We start from the raw sequence: 26527 nt of genomic DNA, 5'->3' as shown, positions 1-26527 counted from the left end.
CCGGCACTCCCCACATTGAGCCATCCGACCCCTAACCCCAGGGCTCAGGGAGGGAAGAGCCATCCCCCCCGCCCCACCCCGCGCTGTGTCTGCCGGTCCAGCGCCCCCTCCCCAGCCACACCCCCCTCATCCCGCAGTCTTGCAGCTCTCTCTGCAGACACACCCGAGGCTCCCAAGTGTATCTAGAGTGGTCTATTTTCAAAAGCCAATATATTAAACAATGATTTACACGAAAATGTGCAGTGTTTGCCATGGATTAAAATACACCTATCGTTTTCTAAAGAGAAAATAGGTTTTCAAATGAAGGAGGAAAGAGTTTTCAAGCAGTCCGACGGTCAGATGTAGAGTTTATTTCTCGGAGCACAGACTCAAAGCACAGATGCAGCTGCACAGGTGTGCAGGGGATGGGAGGGGAGACGGGGTCGAAGAGCAGGCCACATGCGAGAAGGAAGGCCCGGCTTGGTCCCCGCGGGGAGCCCGCCCACGCAGCCCATCGTCCAGAGCCGGCACCCCGCGCACCGAGCCAGACCACCGCGGCCCGGGGCCCCCCGAGATGCGGCTGCGGGTCCCGGAGGACCCATCCCAGGCAAGACTCAGGCAAAGGGGGCCTTCCCGGCGGCGGAGCAGCCCACAGCGAGGGTCCGCGCACCACGGGGCGCGAGGAGCCGCCCCTCCCGCGGGCCGGGCACAGGCGTGGCCCTCGGCAGAGCCCCTTCTCCACGAGGCCAGGGACCTCGCTTCCTCAGCCAACATGCGTGCGTCTCGGGACCGGCTCACGTGACACGTTCACGCTTCCGTTTGGAGGACCCGTGCTGACCTCCCGGGTCAGGGAACCCCAGGCCCATGGGCCCCCACGTGCTCTGACCGATGTGGAGAGGGGGAGCAACCCCCGCGGCCGGACCTGTGGGGTCACCATGAGCCTCGGGCTCTAAGCCACATAGGGCTTCTCCCACTTGCTCAAGACAAATACTTTTTTTTTTTCAGTCTTGAGATTAAAATACTGAAAGTGCTAGCGATCTAGATTGTAAAAATAACACACATTTTTCAGAAGTCCCCAGGGCCTTGCTTGGTGGCATTACTGCCCCGGACTCGGGGGAGGCAGAGGGGAGCGCGCCGGGCCCGGTGGGGCGCCGCTCATGAGCGCCCCCCAGGAGGCCTCCTCCATGCCCGCCGCCCCCTCCCACCTTCCGGGCCACTCTCCGACCTCAGCGGCGCTGGGCCCTCAGAGAGGGCGGGGGCAGCCAGGACAAGCACGGTCACCGAGGAGAAGCACGCTGAACCCTCCCTCAAGAGACTCCGGGGGGCGGTTCACGTCCCACCGCCCTCTCGTTTTAATTGGAAACTGGACAACGCCAACGCCGGGCGGACGGCACGGGGCCCGCGGGAGGAGGTCAAAGGGGAGCAGGGGTGGCGCGCCCGGAGGTACCTGGTCTCGGAGCTGCGGCCGCGTCCCGCGGGGCGGGGGGCGGCGGCAGGAACGTGCTGTTGGGGCTGCTGATGTCCCCCTCCCCCGTGAGCGTCAGGTCAGCCACGTGCTCGCCCTCCTCGGTCTGGACGCTGCCGGCCTCCACTTCCTGCGCCGGCGGGCTGGGGGTCCCGGGGGCGCCGAGGGGCAGGCTGTCGCCGGAGCCGGGGCTGCTGGCCGGGCTTTCTCGGGGCCGGGGTGCCCGCTCCTCCCCGTGACCCGTCACAGGTCTCGGGCCGAAGGCCTTGGCAGCGGCTGGAGGGGAGGGGGCGAGCCCTGGGGGGCTGGGGGGCAGACGCAGGAACTCGGGCAGCACGAGGTCCTCCTTCCTCAGCAGCCCGCGCTGGTCGTCTGCTCTGCTGCTCTGAGCTTTGGAAATGAGCTCAAAAAACTCTAGCAAGAAAACCCACAGTGACCAGGTTTTAGAGCGGGTCCCCTCCGGCCCGCGGGCAAGCGCGCGGCTAGAAGTTCCGTCCAGCTGCCCCGGGCCTTCCCACCCTCTAGTCTCCAACCAGAGCCCGGGAGGCTGCAGGTCCTCCCTGGACTGGCTCTGGGTGCCGGGGCAGCAGCCACCTGGTTCCCTTCTGAGCAGGAGGGAGGCCGCTGACCAGATGCCACGGCCTGGCAGAACCAGAAGCCCTGGTGTCCGGCTCCTGTGAACCCGCATGCGGGTGTCCTTGGGCACCACCTGGGCCTGTGAGCGATGCCTGGCCCTCGACCCCCTCCCGCAGCTCCGGGACGCCTGCCTGCGGCACCCCTGGCCAGGTACTCTAGCCTCCTGGATGCCCCCCAGAACTCCTCCTGTTCTTCAAAGTGGAAGTGTTAGTCGCTCAGTCGTGTCCGACTCTTGGTGACCCCATGGACTGCAGCTCCCCAGGCTCCTGTCCATGGGATTGTCCAGGCAAGAATACTGGAGTGGGGTTCCTCCAGATCGTCCCCACCCCGTGGTCGATCCGCGACGCGTCTCTTTTGTCTCCTGCACTGCCGGTGGGTTCCTTTTACGGCTAGCTCCACCTGGGAAGCCTGTTCTTAGCGGGATGGGTTCTCAGCTGAAACTCGGGTCCACCATCCCGGGTAGACGGTGTCTACACTGAGCCTTCTTGGGGTTAGTTTAGCTAACTAAGGTTACAGTCTTAGCTTCTGACCAACAAGCAGCCTGCAGCCTCACACCTGAGGGCGCTCAGAAGGCGGGCGCTTCGGCGCAGGCACGGCCAGGCAGCGCAGGAGCTGCGACGAGCCGGCCGAGCGGAAGCGCTGCCGGGTTCAGCCGTCACAGGGCGGAGCTGCTCCGAGCGCTTCTCTGTGTTACCGGCTTCTGAAGGGAGAGCTTCCCGCCTCCCTGTCTCTCACGCGCTGCCCTCCTCCGGTCTGCGGTCCGGGGGCAGCGTGGGCGGCCGGCCCCCACGGCCTGACACACAGCGTCCCCTCCCGGCCTCTGACCAGGGCGGTCTGCGAAGTCAGGGCTCCGCCTCACCTGGGACCCGCCCCCACGAGGACCCGCCCCCTGACGAGAACCCGTACCTGGTGAGGACACGCCCCCTAATGAGGGCCCGCCCCCTAACAGCCCCCACCCCCGCGAGGGCCCGCCCCCTGACAGGACCCGCCCCCCGCGAGGGACCGGCCCCAGGGACCCTGAGACCACCTGTTGCAGCCCCAAGCGGGGGCTCCCTAACTCCTGAAGGGCCCGGCCCTCTGTCTGAAAACTGGGGCTTTAGTAAGGTTACAGCGACAGCTGCAGACCCACACGGGCGACTTCTCAATGAGAAGGGGTCACATTCACCCCAGCAGCATAACCCAGAAAAGGGTCTAGGGATCCTATGCGTTCACGAAAAACGTGCAAGTTTTAAAAAGTACACGTACCCTCTGCTTCGTCCAAATTAATTTTCTGATACTTTTTTTTCCCAATCTTTGCAATAGATTCTTCTCTCTTTGAAAGCCGGGGCTCCCTAGCATTCTTCCCATTTTCTCCTTTAATTTTAATAGAATTAGACTTGCCTAGCGTTCTCTCCTCTCCCTGCGTCAGAAGGAAAGTCAAAGTTCCACTCACGTTGCAGACACGATAGCATGTTCATCAGTTACATAACAGGGGACTTGGAAACACAGACTGCACAGATTTGGGCTTTACATGCGTTGCAGAAAAGTCAATTGCAGTGAAGACTGCATGTGAGGTACACACACCCACCCAGCGATTCCCAGGCCAGTGGGAGCGGGCACCACAAAGGAGCCCTAGAAGAACCCCCCACCCCGGGGCAGAGGCCCAAATGCTGCTGGGGCCGCCGCCCGTGAGCATCGCAGGTGTGGGGCGAGGGGAAATTACCGTAGCCGAGTGATTCCTGGAGCTGGCGTTTCCAGCTGTGCTCTGTCTGACCGGCGCAGCTCTCTGTTTATCTGTGGACGCTGAACACAGCGAGATGGACTTTATACTGCAGTGAAGCACAAGCCCATCTCCACATCAATGCAATGACGTTTATCCGTCTTTGAGAGCAAAGGTGCACAGACGCCAAACCTCTCAGGTCCCTTATCTCCATCACGTTCAGGTCGAGGTGCCCGCACAGGGCCAAGGGACAGAGGACCAGCGCCCTGGGCTGACCGCCTCTGGACAGGGCGGGGGGAGGGTGACCATGCTCACTGGGCTCTGCAGTGAGAGAAAGGGCCTCCTGGGGACTTTGGCACGAGCGCCTTTAGAAAGTAGGAGGCTCTCACATTCATTCCGTATTTTCAACCATGGCCACTGCCCCGAGTCAGGGCTGCAGGCTGGCCCCCAGCCCTCATGGTGCACCACCGCTGCTCTGGCCCAGGATGGGCCGGAGCAGTCCTGCCCTCCCACCTGTGAGCAGCATTCTGCACCCTGCACACACCTGCTTGCAGCTGCAACTTCAGACTCACCTGTGCACACGGGCCAGGGGGTCTGACCACATCGGACCCTGGAGGGGGCCCTGCTCAGGTCGCTCGCCCCCCAGACCGGCCGCCGGGCAGGGGGAGAGCACACTGCACTCTCAGAACCCAGATGGGCCCAGAGGGAGACGAGGGGCTGCGCTGAAGCCCCGAGGGCAGAGAGGCCGCCACAGCCCCGGTCACCCGGGGGCACAGACAAGTGACCAGCGCCCCATTTCAGAGCTGAGTCAGCCCGGGAAAGGGATGGGGCAGCTCCTGGCACAGCCCTCCGCTCGCCCTGTTCAGTGGACTCCGGGGGCTCCCTGCAGGAGACATGACCCCGCTACCCCCCACCTGAGAGGGGCTGAGTGCTCCGCGGAGTGCTGGTACCTGAGACCCAAGGCGAGGCCAGGTGACCTGATGGAGCCCCGGCAGTCACACTGCTGCCCGGGGTCTCGGCAGGGCCCGTCACCCTTCTCCTGGCAAAGGAGACACACTCGGCGAGGCCCCAGCGCTCCTGCCCATGTCAGATGCCCGTCAGGCTTGAACTCGGCCATGGCGGGGAGCTGCTGGGCCCCGGGAGACCCTAAAGTCATTAGCGGCTCTCTACGGCGTCATGCTGAGACCCAGACAGCAGAGCCCGGGACCCGGCATTGCTCCGCTCACCTTTCCCTCGGGAGGGGTCCTTCTCCTCCAAGATGACCCGCTGTCCGTCGAGACTCGAGATGGGGGCCCCAAGGTCCAGGGGCTCCTTCTCTCCACTCTAGAGGCAGAGATGGTGCAATGAGCAGCCCACGTGGGCTGGAGCTCTCCGGAACAACCACATGTGGTCCATCTGCCAGCAAGACCACCCCAGGCTTGATGGAGTCACACAGGCCAGCTGACCCCACATCCTGCCACCTCAGCAGGGCTGGCCGCAGACTCCTGATGTAGAATGACACGGATCCCAAACGCTGGCAGGCCTGCCCAAACACAGGCACCCTGAGGAACCGGTGTGAACGGGGCTATCACCAGGGGCTAGCTGCGGGCTACACTGAGTCGGGTTGAAGACTCGGGGGTGGAGGGCATGTGGTGGCACCACTAACAGCTGCATCCCCAAGTCAAGCTAGCCAAGGTCTCAGGACGACTCTCAGCCTGGAGGGGGCGACCCCGAGCCCACCTCGCTGATCCTCCATGTGCCAGGACGCTCCTATGGGGCTTCGCGCCCCTCCCTGAGAGCAGGAAGCAGGCGGGTCTGAGGCCCAGGGTCCTGCCCTTCTCCCCTGGGAGACTATTTTGCTGTTCGAGTCCCACAGCTTCTGTCAAAAAACAATCTGAACTTGCAGTCTGGCTCTTGAACTACCTAGTGACCCGACACCCAGCCAGAGCTTTAGCCAAGTGGGGAGTGGAGAAGGCTAGCAGGTCCAGGTGGCTCACGACCTCCTGGCCTCAACGGCCCACAGCTCACCCAGGAGGGTCCGCAAGAGTGTCCCGGGACAGCCGTAACCTCGGAGACCACCCACGGGACCCCCATTCTGCCCTCCCCAGTTCTCCTGGACCCTCGCCCTAGAGCGGCTGGACCACCCTTCTAGCTCAGGCATCAGCATGGAAGGAGCCCTGCCCACCGGCCAGCCCCCCAGGACAGAAGTCCCACAGCTGCCCCATGAGCAAGCTGCCCTGACTCCCCCACTTTACAAATAGCGCTACAGGCACAGAGCGTTAAGCCACAGCTTAGGATCTCAATCAAGTGAGGGCAGGGAGGCCACGTGGCACCCAGGCCGTGCTCCTCTCCATCGCTCATATTCTAGACTCCAGATTCTAGGGCAGTGCTCCCCCCCCGTCCCCTCCTCCACTGTCTCAAGCTGGGGGAGGGAGCCCTGGGTTCCCCTCAGGACTGGTCCTCTGCTTCACTTCAAAATTTCTGAACAATCCTGGAGCTCGTCTCAGAGAAAATAAAAATCCTAACAATACTTGCAATCTAGCTCTGATACAGTATATTTTGTAAAGATAGGAGAACACAGACCAATGGGCCATCAGTGTGTGCTCAGTCTCCTCAACATGTCCAACTCTTCGTGACCCCATAGACTACAGCCCACCAGGCTTCTCTGTCCATGGGCTTCTCCAGGCAAGAACCCTGGAGTGGGCTGCCATTTCCTCCTCCAGGAGATCTTCCCGACCCAGGGATCAATGTCTCCTCTGACTCCTACGTTGCAGGCGTGTTCTTTATCGCTGAGCCACGAGAAAGCCCCCAGTGGGTCCCAAAATCACTACATTTCAAAGCAAAAAATAAGTGGCTCATGTGGGGACAGCCCCGAGCCTGCTGGTCCGGGTCCCCCCAGACGCCCTCTGGCGACAGGGTGGGGCTCTGCTCTGTCCCTCCTTAACCCGTTCACTAAGTAACCCAATGGCCGGCTGGGAAATGCCCAAGTGCCATCAGACCCTTGGCGTGTGGGCAGCCAGGCAGTTAGCAGGCGCATGAGGGGCTGGTGTACATGGATCGGGCAGCTCCCGCCCTTGAACCGACGCCTGGTCAGATGCGCAAATGGCAGGAGGCTGCAGGGTTTTCCTTGTTTCTTTTCTTGGCCTCCTTGGGCCAAAACCCCCAAATCTCAACTCAAACCCAGAAGGCACAATGGAAGTACGAACAGCGAGCGTTTCCACTGCAGGGTGGGAGGCAGATGGGTGGAGGTGACACCCTCCCATGGCTCTGGGCGCCACCAGCCGCTCCTCACCCACCCCTTGCGATGCCACAGGTCACTCTGTGGATGACTGGGGGCAAACTGCACCCCGGCAGGCAGGAGCTCATGGGCAGCTTGGAGCACAGGGGGCCCCGTGACCCTGTCAGCCTGGTCACTCACCAGCCGGGCCACCAGCTCACTCAGGCGCAGGCCGTACTTGGCCGCCACGGGACGCAGCACCTCCGTGACGGGCTTGCTGGGCTTGGCCTTGAGTCCCACTGATCGGTTAATCGGCACCAGATCCAGCCTGGGCAGAGGGGGAGAAACAAGTACGCCTTTGCACACGCACATGCAACCCTCATGCAGACACTCTCCGTCGAGAGCAGAGCGGTGTGGCACCCACGGCGTCACCATCACCAGGGCAGCCCGGGTTCCACCGGGAAAGAGCCTGCAGGGGCTTCTCCAGGACCTGTGGGCCGCCCCCCGGTCACCCCCCAGCGGCCACCCCACGGGACGGCCCTGTGCCGGGTGCAGCCCGACGGTGGTCGCTGGCAGGGAGCGTGACCCTCTGGCCCCAGGGACTCCTCCCCCTCCGAGCTCACAGTGGGGGTGTTGGCCCTCCCATCCCAGCGGAGCAGAGGCCAGCATATCAAGTCTTCAGAAACGGCCCTGTGGCTCTGGAAACCTTACGGAACTGGCAGCTGCATTTTTCTTACCGAAATAAAGTGCGTTTTTCTAGGCGCAGGTCCCTGGACTCCAAGATGCTACTGTCCTGATGCAGGACCAGAGGCTTCAAGCACATGGAAGGAACCGAGAGGGACATCAGCGGGGGCCAAGCACACAGCCGCGGGGAGCCAACTGCGGGGAGCACACCCACGGGGAGCACAGCCGCGGGGAGCCAACCGCGGGGAGCACAGCCGTGGGGAGCACGGCCGCGGGGAGCACGGCCGGGGGAAGCCAACCGCGGGGAGCACAGCCGCGGGGAGCACAGTGTGGCTGCGGGGAGCACAGCCGCGAGGAGCCAACTGCGGGGAGCACAGCCGCGAGGAGCACAGTGCGGCTGCGGAGCCCGCAGGGGGAGTGCACAGCCGGGCCAGGCTCCCAGATGGGCCTCCGGCAGAGGCAGCAGGGAACCCGCAGGTAAGGTGGACAGATGTGGGTGGGCTGGCTCCCCACCAGCAGGATCCCCACGGGGCAGGCACCCCCCAGAGAAAGGCCTGAGGTGCCGCAGCCATACCTTGTCCCCGCCCACCAGGAAGAGGTCCACGGCAGCCCCGTTGATGCCGTGTCGCTCGCACAGCCCGGCCAGCACGTCCTTGATGGAGAGCCCCGCCCTGACCAGCACCACGCAGGCCGTCCCGTCGGGCAGCTGGATGCTGCAGTGCTTGGCCGGCTTGTCCCGCTCGGGCACGAGAGTCCTGCAGGCCTCTGGCTGGGGACAGGGAGACACGGAGGTGGGCACAGGGCGGGGGCGCTCGGGCGGGGCTGGCACTGCTTGCATATGCCGGGGGGGGGCAGAGCGCCCCCCGTGCACACCCAGCTCCAGCACACAACCCGTTCTGATAAGCGCACGCTGCATTGCAGGGCCTCCAGCCAACACGGGAGGGATCCAGCCCCTCTCTCAACCTCGGGTGCCATCCGGATGGGCCCACCCTCCAACCTCTGGGTCTAACTCTCACAAAGTTTAGGCTGACAGCTAACCACACAGCTTTCCTGCTCAGAACAGGACGGGTCTTTCCATTGTGGTTTCTGGGGGTCTGGTCTTGGCCTCCCTGACCCAGAAGCACATGCAGTCACCTCTGGAGCCCCGTGAGGCCACTCGGGGACCATGAGCTGCGCTGCCTGCCTGCCACTCAGTCTGGGGGCCGTAGACACGTGAGGCAGGCTGGACCAGCGCTGAGGGCCTGCGGCCCAAACTCTGCTGCTCCTGGTTGCTTTTCTGGCTCTTTCTGCCTGACCTCCCAGGACTGGAGGCCTTTCTGGGAGGAGTGGACTGACAGCAGGGCAGGGGGCGCGGCCAGGCCGAGCCTCAGGGACAGCAGCACACGTCCGAGGTCAGAGGAGCAGGTGGGGGGAGGCGGGGTGGGGACACAGGGGGCCCCGGGCCCTTCCTCCGGGGGGCAGGCGGGGGGCTGCAGCCTGCGGTGCCCATGGCCCGGGCCTCACGGTGGGCAGATGCGTCTCCCTCTACCAGGGGAAGGGGCTGGGGCAGAGCAGCGCTGTGGTGTCCGCGTGGTGCGGAGGGGGCGAGCGCGGGTGGGCGGCCCCTCGCCGCACTCGGAGCCAGGTCTCAGGGCAGGACAGGAGCCGCCCAGCGGCCCAGCTCCCAGGGCGGACCCCAGGTCCCTTCACAATGCGCCTCCGGGTCCCTGAGCCACAGGAGCCCCTCCTGCCAAAAGGGGCTCTCCACATACATCCTCCTAAGGTCTGACCACCCTGCTCCTCAGGTTCGTAACACTCTCCTCCTGGGGTCAGAAAATCCCTTTCACCCAAATGTGACTTCAGAAAACGAGTCTGTAGGTGGCAGACAGAAAGAAAATGGCCCCAGCGTGCCCTTCTCAGATGCACGTGTGATATACACGCACTTTGAAGCCGCTGGACCACGGGTGGCCCGTGAGGCAGCAACAGCCGACTGGTGTGACTGGTGCACGGTCTGCCTGACAGCTCTACCTGGTACTGCCTCAGCTGGAGAAGAAACGCATCCTACATTAACCCCTGCCTGACTGTTTCAAGAGACGAGGCTGCTGACAACAGGGTCTTCCAGAGCTGGCGTCAGACAGCAGCTAAGAAGCCAACACCTCCCCCACGTCACTGGAAATGGGGGCCCAGCAGGCGGCTCAGCAGGGTGAAGGGCGCGGGGCCGGGCAGGCCGGGCACCACCCCCAGCATACGGGCGCGGCTGCGGGGCGTCGGAGCTCACTGCCCCGCGCGTGCGCAGATGCCAAGACAAAGATGAGCAGCTGCTGCTCCCGCGGGCGTCCAGAGCCACGTGCCCGATCGAGAACAAACGCTGGGGAATGAAGCCCGAGATATTCTCGGTGCTCCGGGGCGCCCTCCCACCCATCCCCGCTCCTCCTGGAAGCCCCGTGGACGAGGGCGGCGGCTCTGCGGGCACTCACCAGGTCCAGGCTCCCAGCCGAGGACACGGAGCCCTGTGACTCCCGGCGGCCCAGGCCTCCGTTGGCATGCAGGGCGTCTGCGGGGACACGGGCACTCAGAATACCACCGCACCAGCCTCACGCCTCCTCACGTAATGCAGCCACTCCCCAAGCGTTGCTGGGCCCCCACACCCCCAGCGGCTCAGGCTGGACAGACGTACTCGGAGGACAGGAGCCTGGCCCGGAGGCCCATGCGCGGCACGGCCTCCCCTGGCACCTACCGGGGCCGGGAGCCCGACCCAGGCCTGCGCTCTGCTCTGCTCGCGGCCGAGCGCCCCCCACCCCCGCCTCACAGTCAACACACAGCAAGTGCAGGGCCTCGAGGCCCCTCACTAATCCGGAATCGTTATCTCTGCACGTGGCTTAACACGCAGCGGGTCACTGCAGCTTCACCATCAGCTCCTGGGAAGTCCTGAACCAGCGATGATCGCACTGTCTGATGTCACTAACAGAGCTAATTACGGACTGAAAGTCGTGCCTACTCTGCCGCAGAGAGGCCCTTCCAGAGCACAGCGCCAACTCCCAGATGAGGCCTCTGTGCAGGGCCCTGGGGCTGAGCAGGGGCCTGATTACATGGAGGCCCCCAGGGCCCACCGACCACCTTCCAAAAGCAACAGACAGCCAGGCAATCGAGTCAGAACTCCTGGGGAGGGCCCTGGACTCAGGGTTTAGCACCCCTTCCAGGTGGCTCTCTAAAGATCGGGGTACGGGGGCCCTGGCCGCCTGGGGTCCTGCCTGGGGGCACAGCCCTAGAGAGGCAGGCCCTTCCCCATCTCGGGTCCTCGGGGGTCCCTGACCCCACTGACCATGGCACCCCCATCCCCCAGCCGTCTGCCCTTTGTGGAAGGACTGCTGTCCTAGCGGCCCCCGGCCGGCCAGGAGCCTGAGGGCCCCACCAGGTGCACAGCCTCCCCCATGCCTCTGTCTGTGAAAGGGGCACAAGGCCCCCTTCGCAGGCTGCTCTGAGCAGGAGACAAACACCCTCCACACACCGCCTGGCACAGCGTGGGCCCCGCCCCGGGAGGCCGCCTCCACGCCATCCTCAGCTGCTCCCTATCTGAGCCCCCAACGGGCTCCCCGTTTAAACCTGGGGACCAGGCCTGAAGCCTACAGGTGACTTGCTGGAAAATAACCCCGCTCGTGGCAGTCTGTGGGGAAGAAACAGCCCGTCCCCCGCTGCCTCACACCCCGACCCCACCACCTCCTCCCAGCAACGCCCCCGCCCCCCTCACCCTCTCTTCCCAGCCACATACGAGAAAGAAGCACAGGGAAAAAGCTCTAGAATGCTGACCTTTAAGATTTGCAACAATAAAATGACGATTTTGAAAATGCTTGGTAACCGAGCTATGGTGTCACATTTTCTTTAAAAAACGACAAAGGCTCATCGACCCCGGCACACCGCGGAAAAGCCAGAGCTGCCGGGGTGGACGGAAGGCAGACACCTTGTTCCCCTCTTTTCTCCTGGTTGCATCTCCCAAACTTTCTACAGAGAGCGCGGGCAAGACAGTGGTCGAGTGGCAGGCACTAAGCCCCCCGCAGGGCACCCAGGCTAGGGGGCGGGGGCGGAACGTATCCCGTGCCTTTCAGAGGACTTGGAGCCGCCCTGCGATCCCAGCCGGCCGCCCCGTGGGCCGCCTCACAGCGCAGCCCGCGCTGGCTCCTCCATGCCCCCAGCCCCCCCCACAGGACAGACCACGAACCGTTGGGACGGTCGCCGTGGTCCTTCTTCTTCTGGGAGCGTCCGGTGCTCCTGGTCCGCGACCACGAGAAGAAGGCGCCTTTCCGCTTCCTCTCACTGTCCTCGTCCCCCAGCTCTTCGTTCAGGGACCGTCCTGATTTCGATTTTCCGCTCAACTGCCGTCAAAGGGAAAGCGCTGTTAAAACAGCATGACGCTGCTGTAAGGTCGCAGGAGACACACGCGAAGGGAAGTGGGGCGGGACGCCCAGGCAGGGGCGCCGAGGGAGGTGAAGCCCGCCAACCCCTCCAGACCAGCAGCTGCCCCCGTCCTGCCCAGAGCCCCAGGAGTGCAGGCCTTTCAGGTTCTGCGAGTGAGGGAAGACGCCAACAGGGACGTCTGCTGTCTGCAGAGCGCCCTCCTGGGGAAGGCAGGCGCGCAGGATGGGCACCTTCTTGGGCGTGGACGTGTTGGAGTGGTCTGAGCTGGCGCTGTGCTTGGAGGCGGGGCTGCTGGGGACCTGCTGAGCATCAGGCAGCGGGCGGCCCTCCACCTCTGCCAAGATGCACTCTTGGTACAGCGGGGATTTCAGGAACCGTGTGTAGCTGTCGAACTTCATCAGGTTGAAGATCTGCCGGGAAAACGCAGCGCTGTCCCATCACAGACGGAACTGGACTCTCGGTCCCCAAGGTACAGGCCTCTTCCCAGAGCCCCTTGTCTCCCTTGCAGGGGTCACCCAGGCTCCTCAATGTGTGATCATGCTTCTTGCAACACGCCAGCCCCTGGGGTCACACTTACAAACAGCCCGGTCCAACACCGACATGAAGCCAGCACCTGAGCTGACTCAGGACAGGCAAGGTGCAGTCATGGAGAACCTTGACTTTGTTAAACAGGAATGAAACCAAGGCAACCAGAATCTAAAGGAAGTGAGACCTGCCTTGAAAATACATTCCTCGGGACTTCCCTGGTGGCCCACTGGCTAAGACTCCAGGGTTCCCATGCAGGGGCCTCAGGTTCAATCCCTGGTCATGGAACTAGATCCCACATGCTGCAGCTAAGACCCAGTGCAGCCAAATAATAAATATATAAATATGTATAAAAAGAAAATACCTTCCTCCATTTTTAACCTATTTCTTGTGACTAGGCAATAGAAGGAACTTCTGCTGAGGCCAGGGGACACGCGCTCCAACAGCGGGTCCACGTGGACACAGGCTCTGACAGTCGGTCCCGTGTGGACACGGGCGCTGACACTGGGTCCCACATGGACACGGGCTCTGACACTGGGTCCGTGTGGACATGGGCTCTGACACTGGGTCCCGCGTGGACACGGGCTCTGACACTGGGTCCCGCATGGACACGGCTCTGACACTGGGTCCGTGTGGACACAGGCTCTGACAGTGGGTCCCACGTGGACACGGGCTCTGACACTGGGTCTCGCATGGACACGGGCTCTGACAGTGGGTCCCACGTGGACATGGGCTCTGACACTGGGTCCGTGTGGACACAGGCTCTAGCAGTGGGTCTGTATGGACACGGGCTCTGACAGTGGGTCCCACGTGGACACGGGCTCTGACACTGGGTCCGTGTGGACACGGGCTCTAGCAGTGGGTCCCACGTGGACACGGGCTCTGACACTGGGTCCGTGTGGACACGGGCTCTGACACTGGGTCCGCATGGACACGGGCTCTAGCAGTGGGTCCCACGTGGACACGGGCTCTGACACTGGGTCCGTGTGGACACGAGCTCTGACACTGGGTCCGCGTGGATGGCCTCTGACACTAGGTCCCACACACACTTCTCATTACTGTGATGTCCTAAAGCTGAAAAGACCCAAACACCTATGGATCTGTGTGTGTCGACGCCCATTAACCTGTGATCGCATACAGAGAGGAGCCAACAGACAGGGATGCGGTGCTGGGCCTTCCTGCTCCAGGCCCTGCTGAACCCTGGCCCTGAGATGGGAGCCCAGTGCGGGGGGTTCCGCTACACTCCCTGCGGGGGGCTGGTGCCTGTGGGAGCAGCCCTCCAGGACCCCATCCTCTGTCCCCGCCGGGGCCGTCACCTGGAGCTGCTGCTCCTTGAACATGTCGGGGTGGGGGGCGCTGAGGATGTCATCCGCCAGCTGGGCCTGGCTGTCGATGTTGACCGGCGTGGTGGCCTTGCTGCCCAGGAACTTACTGAAGATCTCGCGGGCCCTGTAGGAGAGCTGACAGGGCAGCGTGTGAGCCGGACACGCAGGCTGCACACGTCTTCTGTGTCTGTCCGCCACTGCAGCCCAAACGCCTGACGTGACTCCGGGCATTGGAGACACATTTTCTTGGGACCTAATAACCATCCCTTGGTTGAAAACTGACCGAAAGTACCAGCTTTTCAATGAATTGGCTCCTCTCCAGGTCCTGTCAAAGGGCAATCTGAAAGCTCGGAAGACCTGGGCTGGGACCTGCCACGTGGTCCCCGCGGCGCCGAGCACGTGGGGCAGAGGGAAACGGGGACCGGCCGCCTCAGGGCAGGTCGTGCCAGGACCCCGCCCGCCCCATGCGGCCTGCACGTGGCTGCCCAGACGGAAGCTCCTGGAATGCACCCCCTCCCCGCCCAGATTCTCTCCCAGCTCTCTGTTCACACTGGGCGGCAGGCAATACATGTGCTGAGGAAAGTGTTAGGGCTCCAGGCATTTATGAAAGCTAAGTTTAGGCAAAATTAAATATCACATATATTAAGAAACATTCTGAAAGAGGCATTTTTTTTAATCGTGTGAAAGTTGTGCGTGGACTTTTCAGACCGCACTAGGTGTGAACCTCCACTGAAACCCCCGCCCTCCACCCCCCACCCCACATCCCCGTCCGAGAAACCTACCTCCTTTTTGTCATGTGCAGGAACATGATTAAAATATTCACAGGCCTGCCAGAACAAAATGTTTTCTTCACTGAACTCCTTCCTCAGAAAATCCTAAGGAAAACACCATTGATTAACCATCACATGGTCCTCAGAAGAGGGCCCGTCAGTGGTCGGGGGACCTCACCACTGGGCTGTCTCTTCCCCACTTTACTCTGATTTTCCCCTTTCACAGAAACCAGAGGAGCCAAGCGCCTCTCCAGCGTTCCCCTAGAGACAAACCCAAAGGCTGGGGATGCCCAAGGAGCCGAGAATCCCTCCCGAGGGCCGACCCAGCTAGCAGGCAGCGGATGAGGGTTCACGGAGGCCCTGATGCAGCAGAGAGAGGCCCCCTCCGACCCCGGGCCTGAGAGTCTGGGGCTGAGGCAGGAGGGGGAGACGCCTGCCCTGCCTGCCCAGTCCTGCTGGAAGGGGTGCCCGCTGCCCGTCAGACTCACAGAGAAGTAGCGAACGCCGAGTGGGTCCTGCAGAAGGCGCTCGAAGGACACGGCCCAGCTGGCCACCCTCCGCTCGCGCAGACGCCGGCAGCTCTGCACGCTGGGCAGGCTGGCATTGCTGCTGAGGCTGTGGTTGCTCACGCAGTCCTTCAGGTCGGCGCCGGTCAGCTCTGCGGGCCACACACACCTCGCTCACCTCGGCCCTGCCCTCCGCCCACCGCCTCCCCGAGCCGTCCCCTGTGGGCGGAGGGGAGTGCCAACGCTGCCGCCACGCCGTCAGGCGCCGGGGACGAGACAGAACGTGCCTCCTGCGGCAGAGGCGCACCCCGGCAAGGGCGCTCCCGGGTCACGGCCGGCCTGGCTGCAGGCGCCACAGGGAGCGAGCTGAGTACACCCGGGGTCCTGAGGTGCCCGGGGCCGAGGCCAGGTGATCGTGGGCGGAGCAGAGGGCAAGGGGCACCAGCAAGGGGCACCCAGGGACACGCACGTCACTCAGCGCACCGCAGTGCCCAGCAGGGAGCAGGGCCCGCGCATGCACCGTCCGGACCTGCTCTGCTAGAGCCCAACACACAGGCCCGCAAGAGGAAAGCTCCGCTTCTGCGTGCACTGACACACTCACAGCCTGGCTCACACTCACACACACACTGACTCACAGGCCAGCTCACACTCACACTCACACTCACACACTCACAGCCCGGCTCACACTCACACACACACTGACTCACTCACAGGCCGGGTCACACTCACACTCACACTGACACACGCACAGGCCGGCTCACACTCACACTCACACACTCACAGCCCGGCTCACACTCACACATGCACTGACTCACTCACAGGCCGGGTCACACTCACTGACACACGCACAGGCCGGCTCACACTCACACTGACACTGACTCACTCACAGGCCGGCTCACACTCACACTCACACACTCACAGCCCGGCTCACACTCACACACGCACTGACTCACTCACAGGCCGGGTCACACTCACACTCACACTGACACACACACAGGCCGGCTCACACTCACACTCACACTCACACACAGCCCGGCTCACACTCACACACGCACTGACTCACTCACAGGCCGGGTCACACTCACACTCACACTGACACACACACAGGCCGGCTCACACTCACACACTCACAGCCCGGCTCACACTCACACACGCACTGACTCACTCACAGGCCGGGTCACACTCACACTCACACAGGCCGGCTCACACTCACACTGACTCACTCACAGGCCGGCTCACACTCACTGACACACGTACAGGCTGGCTCACACTCACACTGACTCACAGGCCAGCTCACACTCACTGACACACTCACAGGCCGGCTCACACTCACACTCACACTGACTCACAGGCCGGCTCACACTCACTGACACACTCACAGACCGGCTCACACTCACACTGACTCACTCACAGGCCAGCTCACACTTACACTGACATACTCACAGGCCAGCTCACACTCACACTCACACTGACTCACTCACAGGCAGGCTCACACTCACACACACACACTCACAGGCCGGCTCACACACACAGGCCGGCTCACACTCATACTCACACTGACTCACTCACAGGCAGGCTCACACTCACACTGACACACAGGCTGGCTCACACTCACACACACACTGACACACTCACAGGCCGGCTCACACTCACACACACACACACTCACAGGCCGGCTCACACACACAGGCCGGTTCACACTCATACTCACACTGACACACTCACAGGCAGGCTCACACTCACACTGACACACAGGCTGGCTCACACTCACACTCACACTAACTCACTCACAGGCCGACTCACACACACACAACCCCCTCCCATCTCTCCTTGGGGCTGGGGTCCTGGAAGACCCCACGGCTCCACGTTTGACTGAACACCAGAGATGCTCACCCCCTGAGTCAGCCTCTCCTCCCGACACACTTCCCCACATGTGCTTTATCAGAACTGGACAAAACCGAGTGTGGAGATCCGTGAGGACAGCTACACAAGACAGGCAGGGCCACCCCACCCGACGTCAGACGCACGGCACACCGCGTCCTGCAGAAGCGTCCACTCGGCCGACAGGACACATCGGTCACCAGTGAGCACTGCCGGCCAGCGGCGGCCGCCTGGACAGTAACAGGGTGGGGTCTCCCAGCGCGATCCAGGACAAACCCCACACAGACCAGAGACTCAGACATGAACAGTGAAGTCAGAGAAACGTGAGGAGGGAGCACAGCAGAGTCCTCTGAAATGCCGAGCGAGGACCCCCAGAGCACTCCCGCCCAGAGCTGGAGGGACAGACTCAGAGTCTCCGTGTGTGAGAACAGGCTATGTGATGCCGGGGGTGGGCAGCATGGGTGGGGGGCCCAAGGGCATGAACACCAGTCCCAAGATGAACCATCCCTGAGACGGGATCCACAGTGAGTACAGTCAACACCGCGTCTGAGAGCATGGCCACAAGAGAGAACGTGACAAGCTCTCCACGTGTGTGCACTCAGTCGTGTCCGACTCTGTGACCCTGTGGACTGTAGCCCACCAGGCTCCTCTGTCCATGGGATTCTCCAGGCAGGAATACTGGAGTGGGTTGCCATGCCCTCCTCCAGGGCATCTTCCTGACCCAGGGATCGAACCTGTGTCTCTTACATCTCCTGCACTGGCAGGCAGGTTCTTTACCACTAGCCCCCCCGGGAAGCCCTACAACTTCTCATCTCAAAAGCTCTGCACCTGTGTGTGGTGATCCTTTTACAATATATACACATTTTGAACCATCGTTGCACATCTGAAACAAACGCTGTCTGTCAACTACACCTTAACAAAATGAAATCTCGGTATGTAAAAAACACTGCAAGCGAAGTCAAAAGACAAGCAGGAAACTGGAAAATACATGTAGCACATTACACAGTTGAAGGCCTAGTTTCCTGTGTGTTTAAGAGCAGCTAAACATCATAAGGAAAAAGATGAAGAAGCCCAAGAAAAGCGGGAGAAGACCACGGTCAGTCCCCAGGCAGGGCTGCAGCAGACCCCACTCCACAGGGCGACGGGAGCCCAGAGCCAGCGTCGGGGCGCAGGGGCTGAGCCAGGAGGCTCTCCTGCTGCACTCCACGCTGAGAAATGGCTGTCCTCATGAGACAAGCAGTCTTCCTGAAAACACTGCGACTATGAGCCCAAGACACTCCCCAGCTTTCCTCCCTTGAGGCCACGTGGCTGAACTGAGAGCAGAGGGGTGAACAGAAGGTAACCAACCTGAGAAAAGCCTTCCGTGAGGACGAGCACGTGCAAAGGCCCTGGGGCTGGAGACACACGGCTCACAGCTGGGGTGGTTGGGCGCCCGAGTGGCAGGAGAGCCCCGAAGGCAGGGTCAGCGGGGCCGGGTGGTGGACACCCGAGCTGTGTGGGTTTCACCCTGGGGGTAGCAATAAGCAAGGAAGGGCAAGATGGGAGAAAATACCTGCAAACAAGGCAACTGACAGGGCTTAATCTCCAAAATATAGAAGCAGCTCATACAACCCAACAACAAAGAAACAAACAACGCAATCGAAAAATGAACAGAAGACCTAAATAGACATTTCTCCAAAGATGACCTACAGATGGCCTATAGCACATAAAAAGATACTGAATATCACTAATTATTAGGGAAATGCAAATCAAAATTACAACGAGGTATTACCTCACATCAGTCAGAATGGCCACCATCAAAACATCTACAAATGATAAACGTTGGAGAGCGTGTGGAGAAAGGGCGTGTTGGTGGGAATGTGAATTGGCGCTAATGTTATGGAGAACAGTACGGAGGTTCAGAAAACTAAAAAACAGAGTAACCATATGTTCCAAGCAATCCTACTCCGGAGAATGAATACAGACTAAACTCTAATTTGAAAAGGTACAAGCACCCCTATGTTCATAGCAGCAACATTCACAACAGCCAGGACACGGAAGCAGCCTGCACATCCTCTGGCAGAGGAGTGGGTAAAGAAGACGCAGCACGTGTATAGGGTAGAATGTTATTTGGCCATAAACAGAGTGAAATCATGCCATTGGCAGCAACATGGATGGGCCCAGAGATCGTCACACTGACTGAAGGAAGTCAGACAGAGAAGGACAAATATCGTACAATGTCACTTACCTGTGGAGTCTAAAATACGACACAAGCGGACCTGTCCACGAAACAGAAGCAGGCTCACAGACGCAGGCGACCATGCTGTGGCTGCCAAGAGGGAGAGGTGGGGAGGGGTGCGTGGGCGGCTGGGGTGAGCAGACGTGAGCTATCATGTACAGAACACGTAACATACATGATACAGAGTGCTGCACTTAATAGGCCAGCAACTTTGGAAAACTCTTAGCAGTGGCCACAGGACTACAAACAGTTTTCATTCCAATCCCAAAGAAAGGCAATACCAAAGAATGTTCAAACTACCGCACAACTGCACTCATCTCACACACTAGCAAAGCAATGCTCAAAATTCTCCAAGCCAGGCTTCAACAGTACGTGAACCGTGAACTTCCAGATGTTCAAGCTGGGCTTAGAAAAGGCAGAGGAACCAGAGTTCAAATTGCCAACACCCGTTGGATCATAGAAAAATCAAGAGAATTCCAGAAAAACATTCACTGACTATGCTAAAGCCTTTGTTTGACTGTGTGGATCACAAAAAACTGTGGGAAATTCTTCAGGAGATGGAATACCAGACCACCTGACCTGCCTCCTGAGAAACCTGTATGCAGGTCAAGAAGCAACAGTTACAACCAGACATGGAACAATGGACTGGTTCCAAATTGGGAAAGGAGTACGTCAAGGCTGTATATTGTCACCCTGCTTATTTAACTTATACGCAGAGTACATCATGCGAAATGCCGGGCTGAATGAAGCACAAGCTGAAATCAAGATTGCCAGGAGAAATATCAATAATCTCAGATATGCAGATGACACCACCCTTATGGCAGAAAGTGAAGAACTAAAGAGCCTCTTGATGAAAGTGAAAGAGGAGGGAGGGGGGAATGGGATGGGGAACACATGTAAATCCATGGCTGATTCATGTTAATGTATGACAAAAACCACTACAATATTGTAAAGTAATTAGCCTCCAACTAATAAAAATAAATGGGAAAAAAAAAGAAAGTGAAAGAGGAGAGTGAAAAAACTGGCTTAAAACTCAACATTCAGAAAACTAAGATCATGGCATCTGGTCCCATCACTTCATGGCCAAATAGATGGGGAAAAATGGAAACAGTGACAGATTTTCTTTTCTTGGGCTCCAAAATCACTGTGGATGGTGACTGCAGCCATGAAATTAAAAGACACTTGCTCCTTGGAAGAAAATCTAAGACAAACCTAGACAGGATACTAAAAAGCAGAGACATTTCTTTGCCAACAAAGGTCTGTGGAGTCAAAGCTATGGTTTTTCCAGTAGTCATGTATGGATGTGAGAGTTGGACCATAAAGAAAGCTGAATGCCAAAGAACTGATGCTTTTGAACTGTGGTGTTGGAGAAGACTCTTGAGAGTCCCTTGGACAGCAAGGAAATCAAACCAGTCCATCCTAAAGGAAATCAGCCCTGAATATTCACTGGAAGGACTGATGCTGAAGCTGAAACTCCAATACTTTGACCACCTGATGGGAAGAGCCGACTCACTGGAAAAGACCCTGATGCTGAGAAAGATTGAGGGCAGGAGAAGGGGATAACAGAGGATGAGATGGTTGGATGGGCATCACCGACTCAATGGACATGATTTGAGCAAGCTCCAGGGGATGGTGAAGGACCGGGAAGCCTGGTGTGCTGCAGTCCATGGGGTCACAAAGAGTCACAGGACTGAGCAACTAAACAACAACAAAGAATATACAGAATGGATAAACAACATGGTCCTATTGTACACCAAGAGAACTATGTTCAACAGCCTGCGATAAACCAATGAACAAGAATATTTTTAAAAAAGAATGTACATATGTGTGTGTGTGTGCACGTGTGTGTCTATGTGTTGGAATGTAGCTGAATCGGTTTGCCATACAGCAGAAATCAACACAACGTTGTAAATGAACTATACTTCAGTAAAAGATATTGGAAAAAAACCATCACATCTATGTTAGAAACTAAGACAAGTAGTAACAGTAATAGTGACAGAAGGAAGCTGGTCCTCCTGGCTGCCGTGGAGAGGGGCCCTGGGCGCTGCCCTGGCAGAGGTGCGGCTGGGGGCACTGGCGGCCTGGACGGCGGGGGCGGGGCTGAAAGGGCTGCAGGCGTGGAGCGTGGGGGCGGGCAGAGGTGGGCAGCAAGCTCCGGACCAAGCGGCTGCACCCTTCAAGGGTGTGAGAGCTTCTGCTTGTCAAAGGCAAGGCGTCTGGATTCCAGCACGGAGCAGGCCCTGAGCAGGCACGCAGGACGGGAGGGAGGCGGGTGCCGGCCCCACGCCGCGGGTTCGCGGAGGGATCAGGGAAGGGAAGGACGCACGCGGAACACACGCTTTAGGGAAAGATGACCCGTACACTGACTCATTTCTATTAAGACTCGGCAAATACGAATTGCTTTTTAGGACTCACAGATCAACCGCTGTCACTTTAAAAGTCTCATCGAGGGCTTCCCTGGTGGCCGGTGGTAAAGAATCCACTTGTCAACAGTGCAGGCTCCATCCCAGATGCGGGAAGACCCACGTGCCTCAGAGCAGCTACAGAGCCTGAGGTTCAGAGCCGCAGTTACGGAGCCCACGTGCGGCTGACCGCAACGAGAGAAGAGCCGGCAGCCACGAAGAGCCAGCACGGCTGAAAATAAATAAGATTAGTTTTTAAAAGTCTCATCGATAAAGACGCTTTACAGTCAGAATCAAAGGAACCTCCTGGCCCCTGGGTGCGGGCTCTGTGGGTCTGCAGCACACTCTGGGGTCCGCCTTGACAGACTCCTGGTGGGAGCCGGGCGTCCCCGCGCGGAGTCTTAGGGGCGCTGGCGTCCTGCACAGGAAGATGGTGTAGGGAAGGGGAGTGGGGGCGCGGGGGGGCTCCGCCTGCAGGCAGAGCCCCCCCCCGCCCCCGGAAGTCGCTTCAGCTGAAAACTCCTGCTCCCCTGAGGGCCGTGGGGACCCACACGGTCAGAAAGGGACCCAGCGCCCGCACCACCCCCACGAGCTCCTCCTCCGTCCTGCAGGAGACACCCCCGCGCTGCGGTTTCTGGGACCCGAATGCCTGCTCCCTGGGCCTCAACTCTGGCACCGGAGCTTGGAGGGTGGATGGCAGAGACCCTGCAGGAGCACCCCAGGGCCAGGCCACGCAGCCCCACTCTGCAGACCTCAGCCAGACCTCAGGGAGCCTGCATCCGCTTCAGAGGGGAGAATTACAGACACTCTGCGGGGGCACAGAGCATGTGCCTACGGTTCTTGTCACCATAAGACCTCCTGGTGGGCCTTCGTCGGGGACTCGCCGGCCGGGTGCAGAGCCCCCCGGGGACGACAAAACCCAAGCACGTCCGTGTGTCCACACACATGGACAGTCCCCTGGCCTTTGACATGCACTGTCAGATTCTGAATTTCACAATTCACAGCACCTTTCAGCTCTCAACACACGGGAAACGACGCACATTTGTGGAAGGACTGCCCTTGAACACAAGTGAAACTCCTCCCAACGCCAGGGTTCCCACCCCAACTCCAAGGCAGTACAGTCCCTGGGGTGTCTGGTGTTTGGAAAACCCACAGGCATCCTCTATGGAAGACCCCCACCTCCCACCTCTCAGCTTCCCTTCCGAGATGTTCCTGGGTTCTGTTGTCACTGTTGTTGTTTTTTCCCCCTTTCAATCAGTCTGAGTCAAAGAAATGCTTTCCTGATGAGGAAGTTTATGAAGTCTATCAGATTTGCTGAAAATGGGAACGCCATGACCCCTACACTGGCTGGACGAAGGTTACCCTGTGGCAAATGCCTTGAGGCCCGTTTTATGGATAATTCTGTAACTCAAGGCTCTCTCCCATCATTATCTCGCCAGAATATCTCATCCACCATAACCTCCAGCACTGTAAAGACTTAAGTCCCAATTCACGGTCAGGCTATAGGCTTAACGGCCACCTGCCTGAGTCGGCGCCCCCACCCCCGCACACATACCTGGAGCCCGCGCGGTCTGCCTGCCCCCGCCAACCACGACAGGGCGCAGACCAGAGGGATTTACCTGGACAGAGCTGATAAGAGCCACTGTGATGCCACTTAACCAAATACTTCCAACCATTCACCGCAAACCACCCCTCTGAATCCATACCAGGGTCAGCCGGCACAGCCCCCGGGGCCCCGGGCAAAGGCTGAGGCCACACAGAGAGACATTCCTCCAGAGCTCAGCTCCCCGAGGAGGCAAATTAGTGCACTTTCTCCAGAGACGCCCGTCCCCAGGCTGACAAAGGCGAGTCTCTCCCTTCAGCGCAGGGAGAAGGAGGCACAGTATACTTAACACAAAGCCTCACAAAGACGCATCCATAATTCAGAGCAGACCTTTCGCCCGCGGCTGCCGAGGAGGCTGAATTATTTAGCAGGCGGAGCAGCTCCCAAGGCTGCTCTCTGAGGCTCCAGGGCTGGAGCTGAAGCCCTTGGACCTCAGGGAATCCTTTCTGTTAAACCAGCAGTGATGAAGGGAAAACATACATCTCACGATAAAACTCTTATTTCCCTATTAACAAAATTCCAGTCTGTAATGAGAAGGTGACCACCCAAAGCTCACAGTCAGGAATAAGCCTTCACTAGGTGGTGAGCAGCCAGCCCAGACTGAACCACTTCTAAACCATCAGGAGCACTGTGAGGTCAAAGCAAAGCGCACATGTGACTGTGTGGTGAAGGCTCTGTTTACAAACACGGGGCCGGGGGGTCTGCTCCGGATTCTCCGATGGACGCTGAGGCATAAACTGGGTGACAGCTCTGCTAAACAAGACGTCAAATCAATCTCAGCGTCCTCCAAGGGCACAATTCGGGGAGAGGCTGTAAGGCCGCAGCCCAGCCCCCGGGGAGCCACCTTCCCAGCAAGCCCTGTCTGATCTCAAGTTTCCAAGGCGCAGCCACGTGCCAGCGAGGAGGCGGCAGAGCTCAGGAGGGCATGCGCGGAGTCGGGCCGTGCCCGCCGTTTGCCCAGGGGCTTGGCCACGGGTACGGCTGATACCCCTGGGGACAGCATACAGACTGGAGCGCGAAAACGCCTCCCCTGGCACCCCTCCCTTAGGGCCACAGGTGCCACTCTGTGCAGGCAAATTTTCGTTCTGGTATAAATTAAAACTTGCAGAGAGTTACAGAGACAGTAAAAGGGCCCTTCACCCCGATTCACCGGCATCCAGTCCTGCCCTGTTGGCTGTGTGACCTCTCCCCCTCCTGCTCACTCCCTCCCCTTCTCCACGTCTGAACACAAACGCTGGTAGCTCTTCCCAAACCGGAGATTAGGCTGGAGATGGCAAGCCTCTTGGCCCCTGAACACTTTGGTGTGAATTTCTGAAGAGCAGGGACATTCCCTTTCATAGCCAGAGCACAGCCATCAAGGCTGGGGAAAGTCACACAGCATGACTCCCCGTTTCATCAACAAGGCCCTTTCTGGCTACTTCCCGGTCCAGGGTCCAAGTCAGCACTGCTCAGGGCTCGTGCGTCTTTAAAAGCTCCCGGCCCCTCTGTTTCCGAGACCCAGACGTGGGCCGGTTACGTGTGCACGGCCCTCAGCCTGGGCGGCCTGGTGTCCCCGGCTGACCTGGCCGGTTCCCTGCGTGTATCCTCGTAGCGTGTCTCTGCAGGAGGGCAGGGGTCAGCCCATTGCAGGCAGCGCTGGCGCTGTTGGTCGGGGAGCCGGGCTTCTCCACGGTGGAGGCTCTCACATGGTGGACAGAGCCTGCTCCTGCATTTCAGCATCCAGGGGAGACTTCCTGAGGCCGCCAGTCCTCCTCCACTCAACTCTGCGAGAGCGCCCCTTCTCACCCCTTGCTACAAGCTCGTTCATCTGCATCAGTATGCACTCAGCGGGCCTGTTTCCCCCAACGGCGTATAACCCACAAACACCGGACCTCTTTTTCGTTCATGCTCGCCTTCCTTCGAGCGGGGCTTGGTCCTCCTGGTAAGCCCTTGGCACGCACTGAGCACCTCCTCGTTTCCTGGCAGAGGACGCGCGTGGGGCTCATGTTGTACGTTCCCTGCTCCAGCCCAGGAAATCAGTCTTTGCTCCGAGAAGCCCAGTTCCTTTCACTGAGGAGAGGGGTTTAGACAGCAAAATCTGGACACAAGGGCCACTCACTGCTGCTGAGGAGTCTCACTGCCCTCAGGCCCATCCAGCAGACAGAGCTAATAAACACTAACACACATACCCACACGTGCCTGCGACACACAGTTCAGTTCAGTTCAGTTCAGTCGCTCAGTTGTGTCCGACTCTTTGCGACCCCATGGACTGCAACATGCCAGGCTTCCCTGTCCATCACCAACTCCCAGAGTTTACTCAAACTCATGTCCATCGAGTTGGTGATGCCATCCAACCATCTCATCCTCTGTCATCCCCTTCTCCTCCCACCTTCAGTCTTTCCCAGCATCAGGGTCTTTTCTAATGAGTCAGTTCTTCCCATCAGGTGGCCAAAGTATTGGAGTTTCAGCTTCAGCATTAATCCTTCCAATGAATATTCAGGACTGATTTCCTTTAGGATGGACTGGTTGGATCTCCTTGCAGTCCAAGGGTATTCTCCAACACCACAGTTCAAAAGCATCAATTCTTTGGCACTCAGCTTTCTTATAGTCTAATTTTCACATCCATACGTGACCACTGGAAAAACCATAGCCTTGACTAGATGGACCTTTGTTGGCAAAGTAATGTCTCTGCTTTTTCATATGCTGTCTAGGTTGATTATAACTTTTCTTCTGTGTGAACACACAGGTACACATCTATTTATTTATTTCTACATGTTCACATCCACTAAAGCCACGAGTTCACAGTGATACCTCAAGCTCTGACCCAACCCCAGGACATCCTCCTTCTCCAGTTCTGTAACTCCATCCCAGCAGTGGAGAGCTGGGCTCCCATGATTCTTGGTGTATTTACTCATTTGCTGGAGCACACAAAACATTCTTTAAGAGCCGATAAACACACACATGCCAAAAACAAAACCACTAATGAGAGTTCAGTTTCTTTACAGTTTCTGAGATAAGACCCACATACAGTGAAATGTACAATCTTGGGTGCAGGACTCTGAGTTTTAATGTCACATCATTTACTTTTTAAAGCCTGTGCTTGCTAGTGAACTGGTCCACCCTTCAAACCGACCAGACCTTGAGAATACCTGCCACACGGTCACTGCAACAGTGCAACTCGGCTCTGGGGGGAGCCCGGGGGAGACTCGCGCCCACATGGGTCCCTGTGGCTTTGGGCAGCACCGCGTGATACACTGCAAGGACTTG

The 26527-nt window shown here is 59.2% G+C and overlaps 1 protein-coding gene and 1 long non-coding RNA gene across 3 annotated transcripts in view; one reads left to right on the top strand and one right to left on the bottom strand.

The window, feature by feature from the left end:
• Positions 1-26527, bottom strand: part of RGS12 (regulator of G protein signaling 12) — a 120549-nt gene that overhangs the window by 5925 nt on the left and 88097 nt on the right. The window contains exons 5-17 of one of the 2 annotated variants that reach the window (XM_070462459.1): positions 15160-15329; positions 14684-14776; positions 13893-14036; positions 12282-12461; positions 11855-12008; positions 10116-10192; positions 8234-8428; positions 7713-7786; positions 7177-7303; positions 5006-5102; positions 3783-3862; positions 3326-3479; positions 1427-1858 (exon numbers count right to left, since the gene is read on the bottom strand). In XM_070462459.1, coding sequence (XP_070318560.1) covers positions 1427-1858; positions 3326-3479; positions 3783-3862; positions 5006-5102; positions 7177-7303; positions 7713-7786; positions 8234-8428; positions 10116-10192; positions 11855-12008; positions 12282-12461; positions 13893-14036; positions 14684-14776; positions 15160-15329 — 1977 coding nt within the window. Of the gene's footprint in view, positions 1-1426; positions 1859-3325; positions 3480-3782; positions 3863-5005; positions 5103-7176; positions 7304-7712; positions 7787-8233; positions 8429-10115; positions 10193-11854; positions 12009-12281; positions 12462-13892; positions 14037-14683; positions 14777-15159; positions 15330-26527 lie in introns of those variants that run through there. The other variant, XM_070462460.1, reaches the window with a different exon arrangement.
• On the top strand, positions 7673-11485 carry LOC139033415 (uncharacterized). The gene is made up of 2 exons (XR_011485983.1): positions 7673-8136; positions 9444-11485. It is a non-coding gene; the product is annotated as an uncharacterized lncRNA (long non-coding RNA).

Source organism: Odocoileus virginianus, unplaced genomic scaffold (assembly GCF_023699985.2).
Source record: "Odocoileus virginianus isolate 20LAN1187 ecotype Illinois unplaced genomic scaffold, Ovbor_1.2 Unplaced_Scaffold_5, whole genome shotgun sequence".
In the NCBI taxonomy this organism is placed as follows: domain Eukaryota; kingdom Metazoa; phylum Chordata; class Mammalia; order Artiodactyla; family Cervidae; genus Odocoileus; species Odocoileus virginianus.
This window is presented reverse-complemented; position numbering and strand designations above follow the sequence as displayed.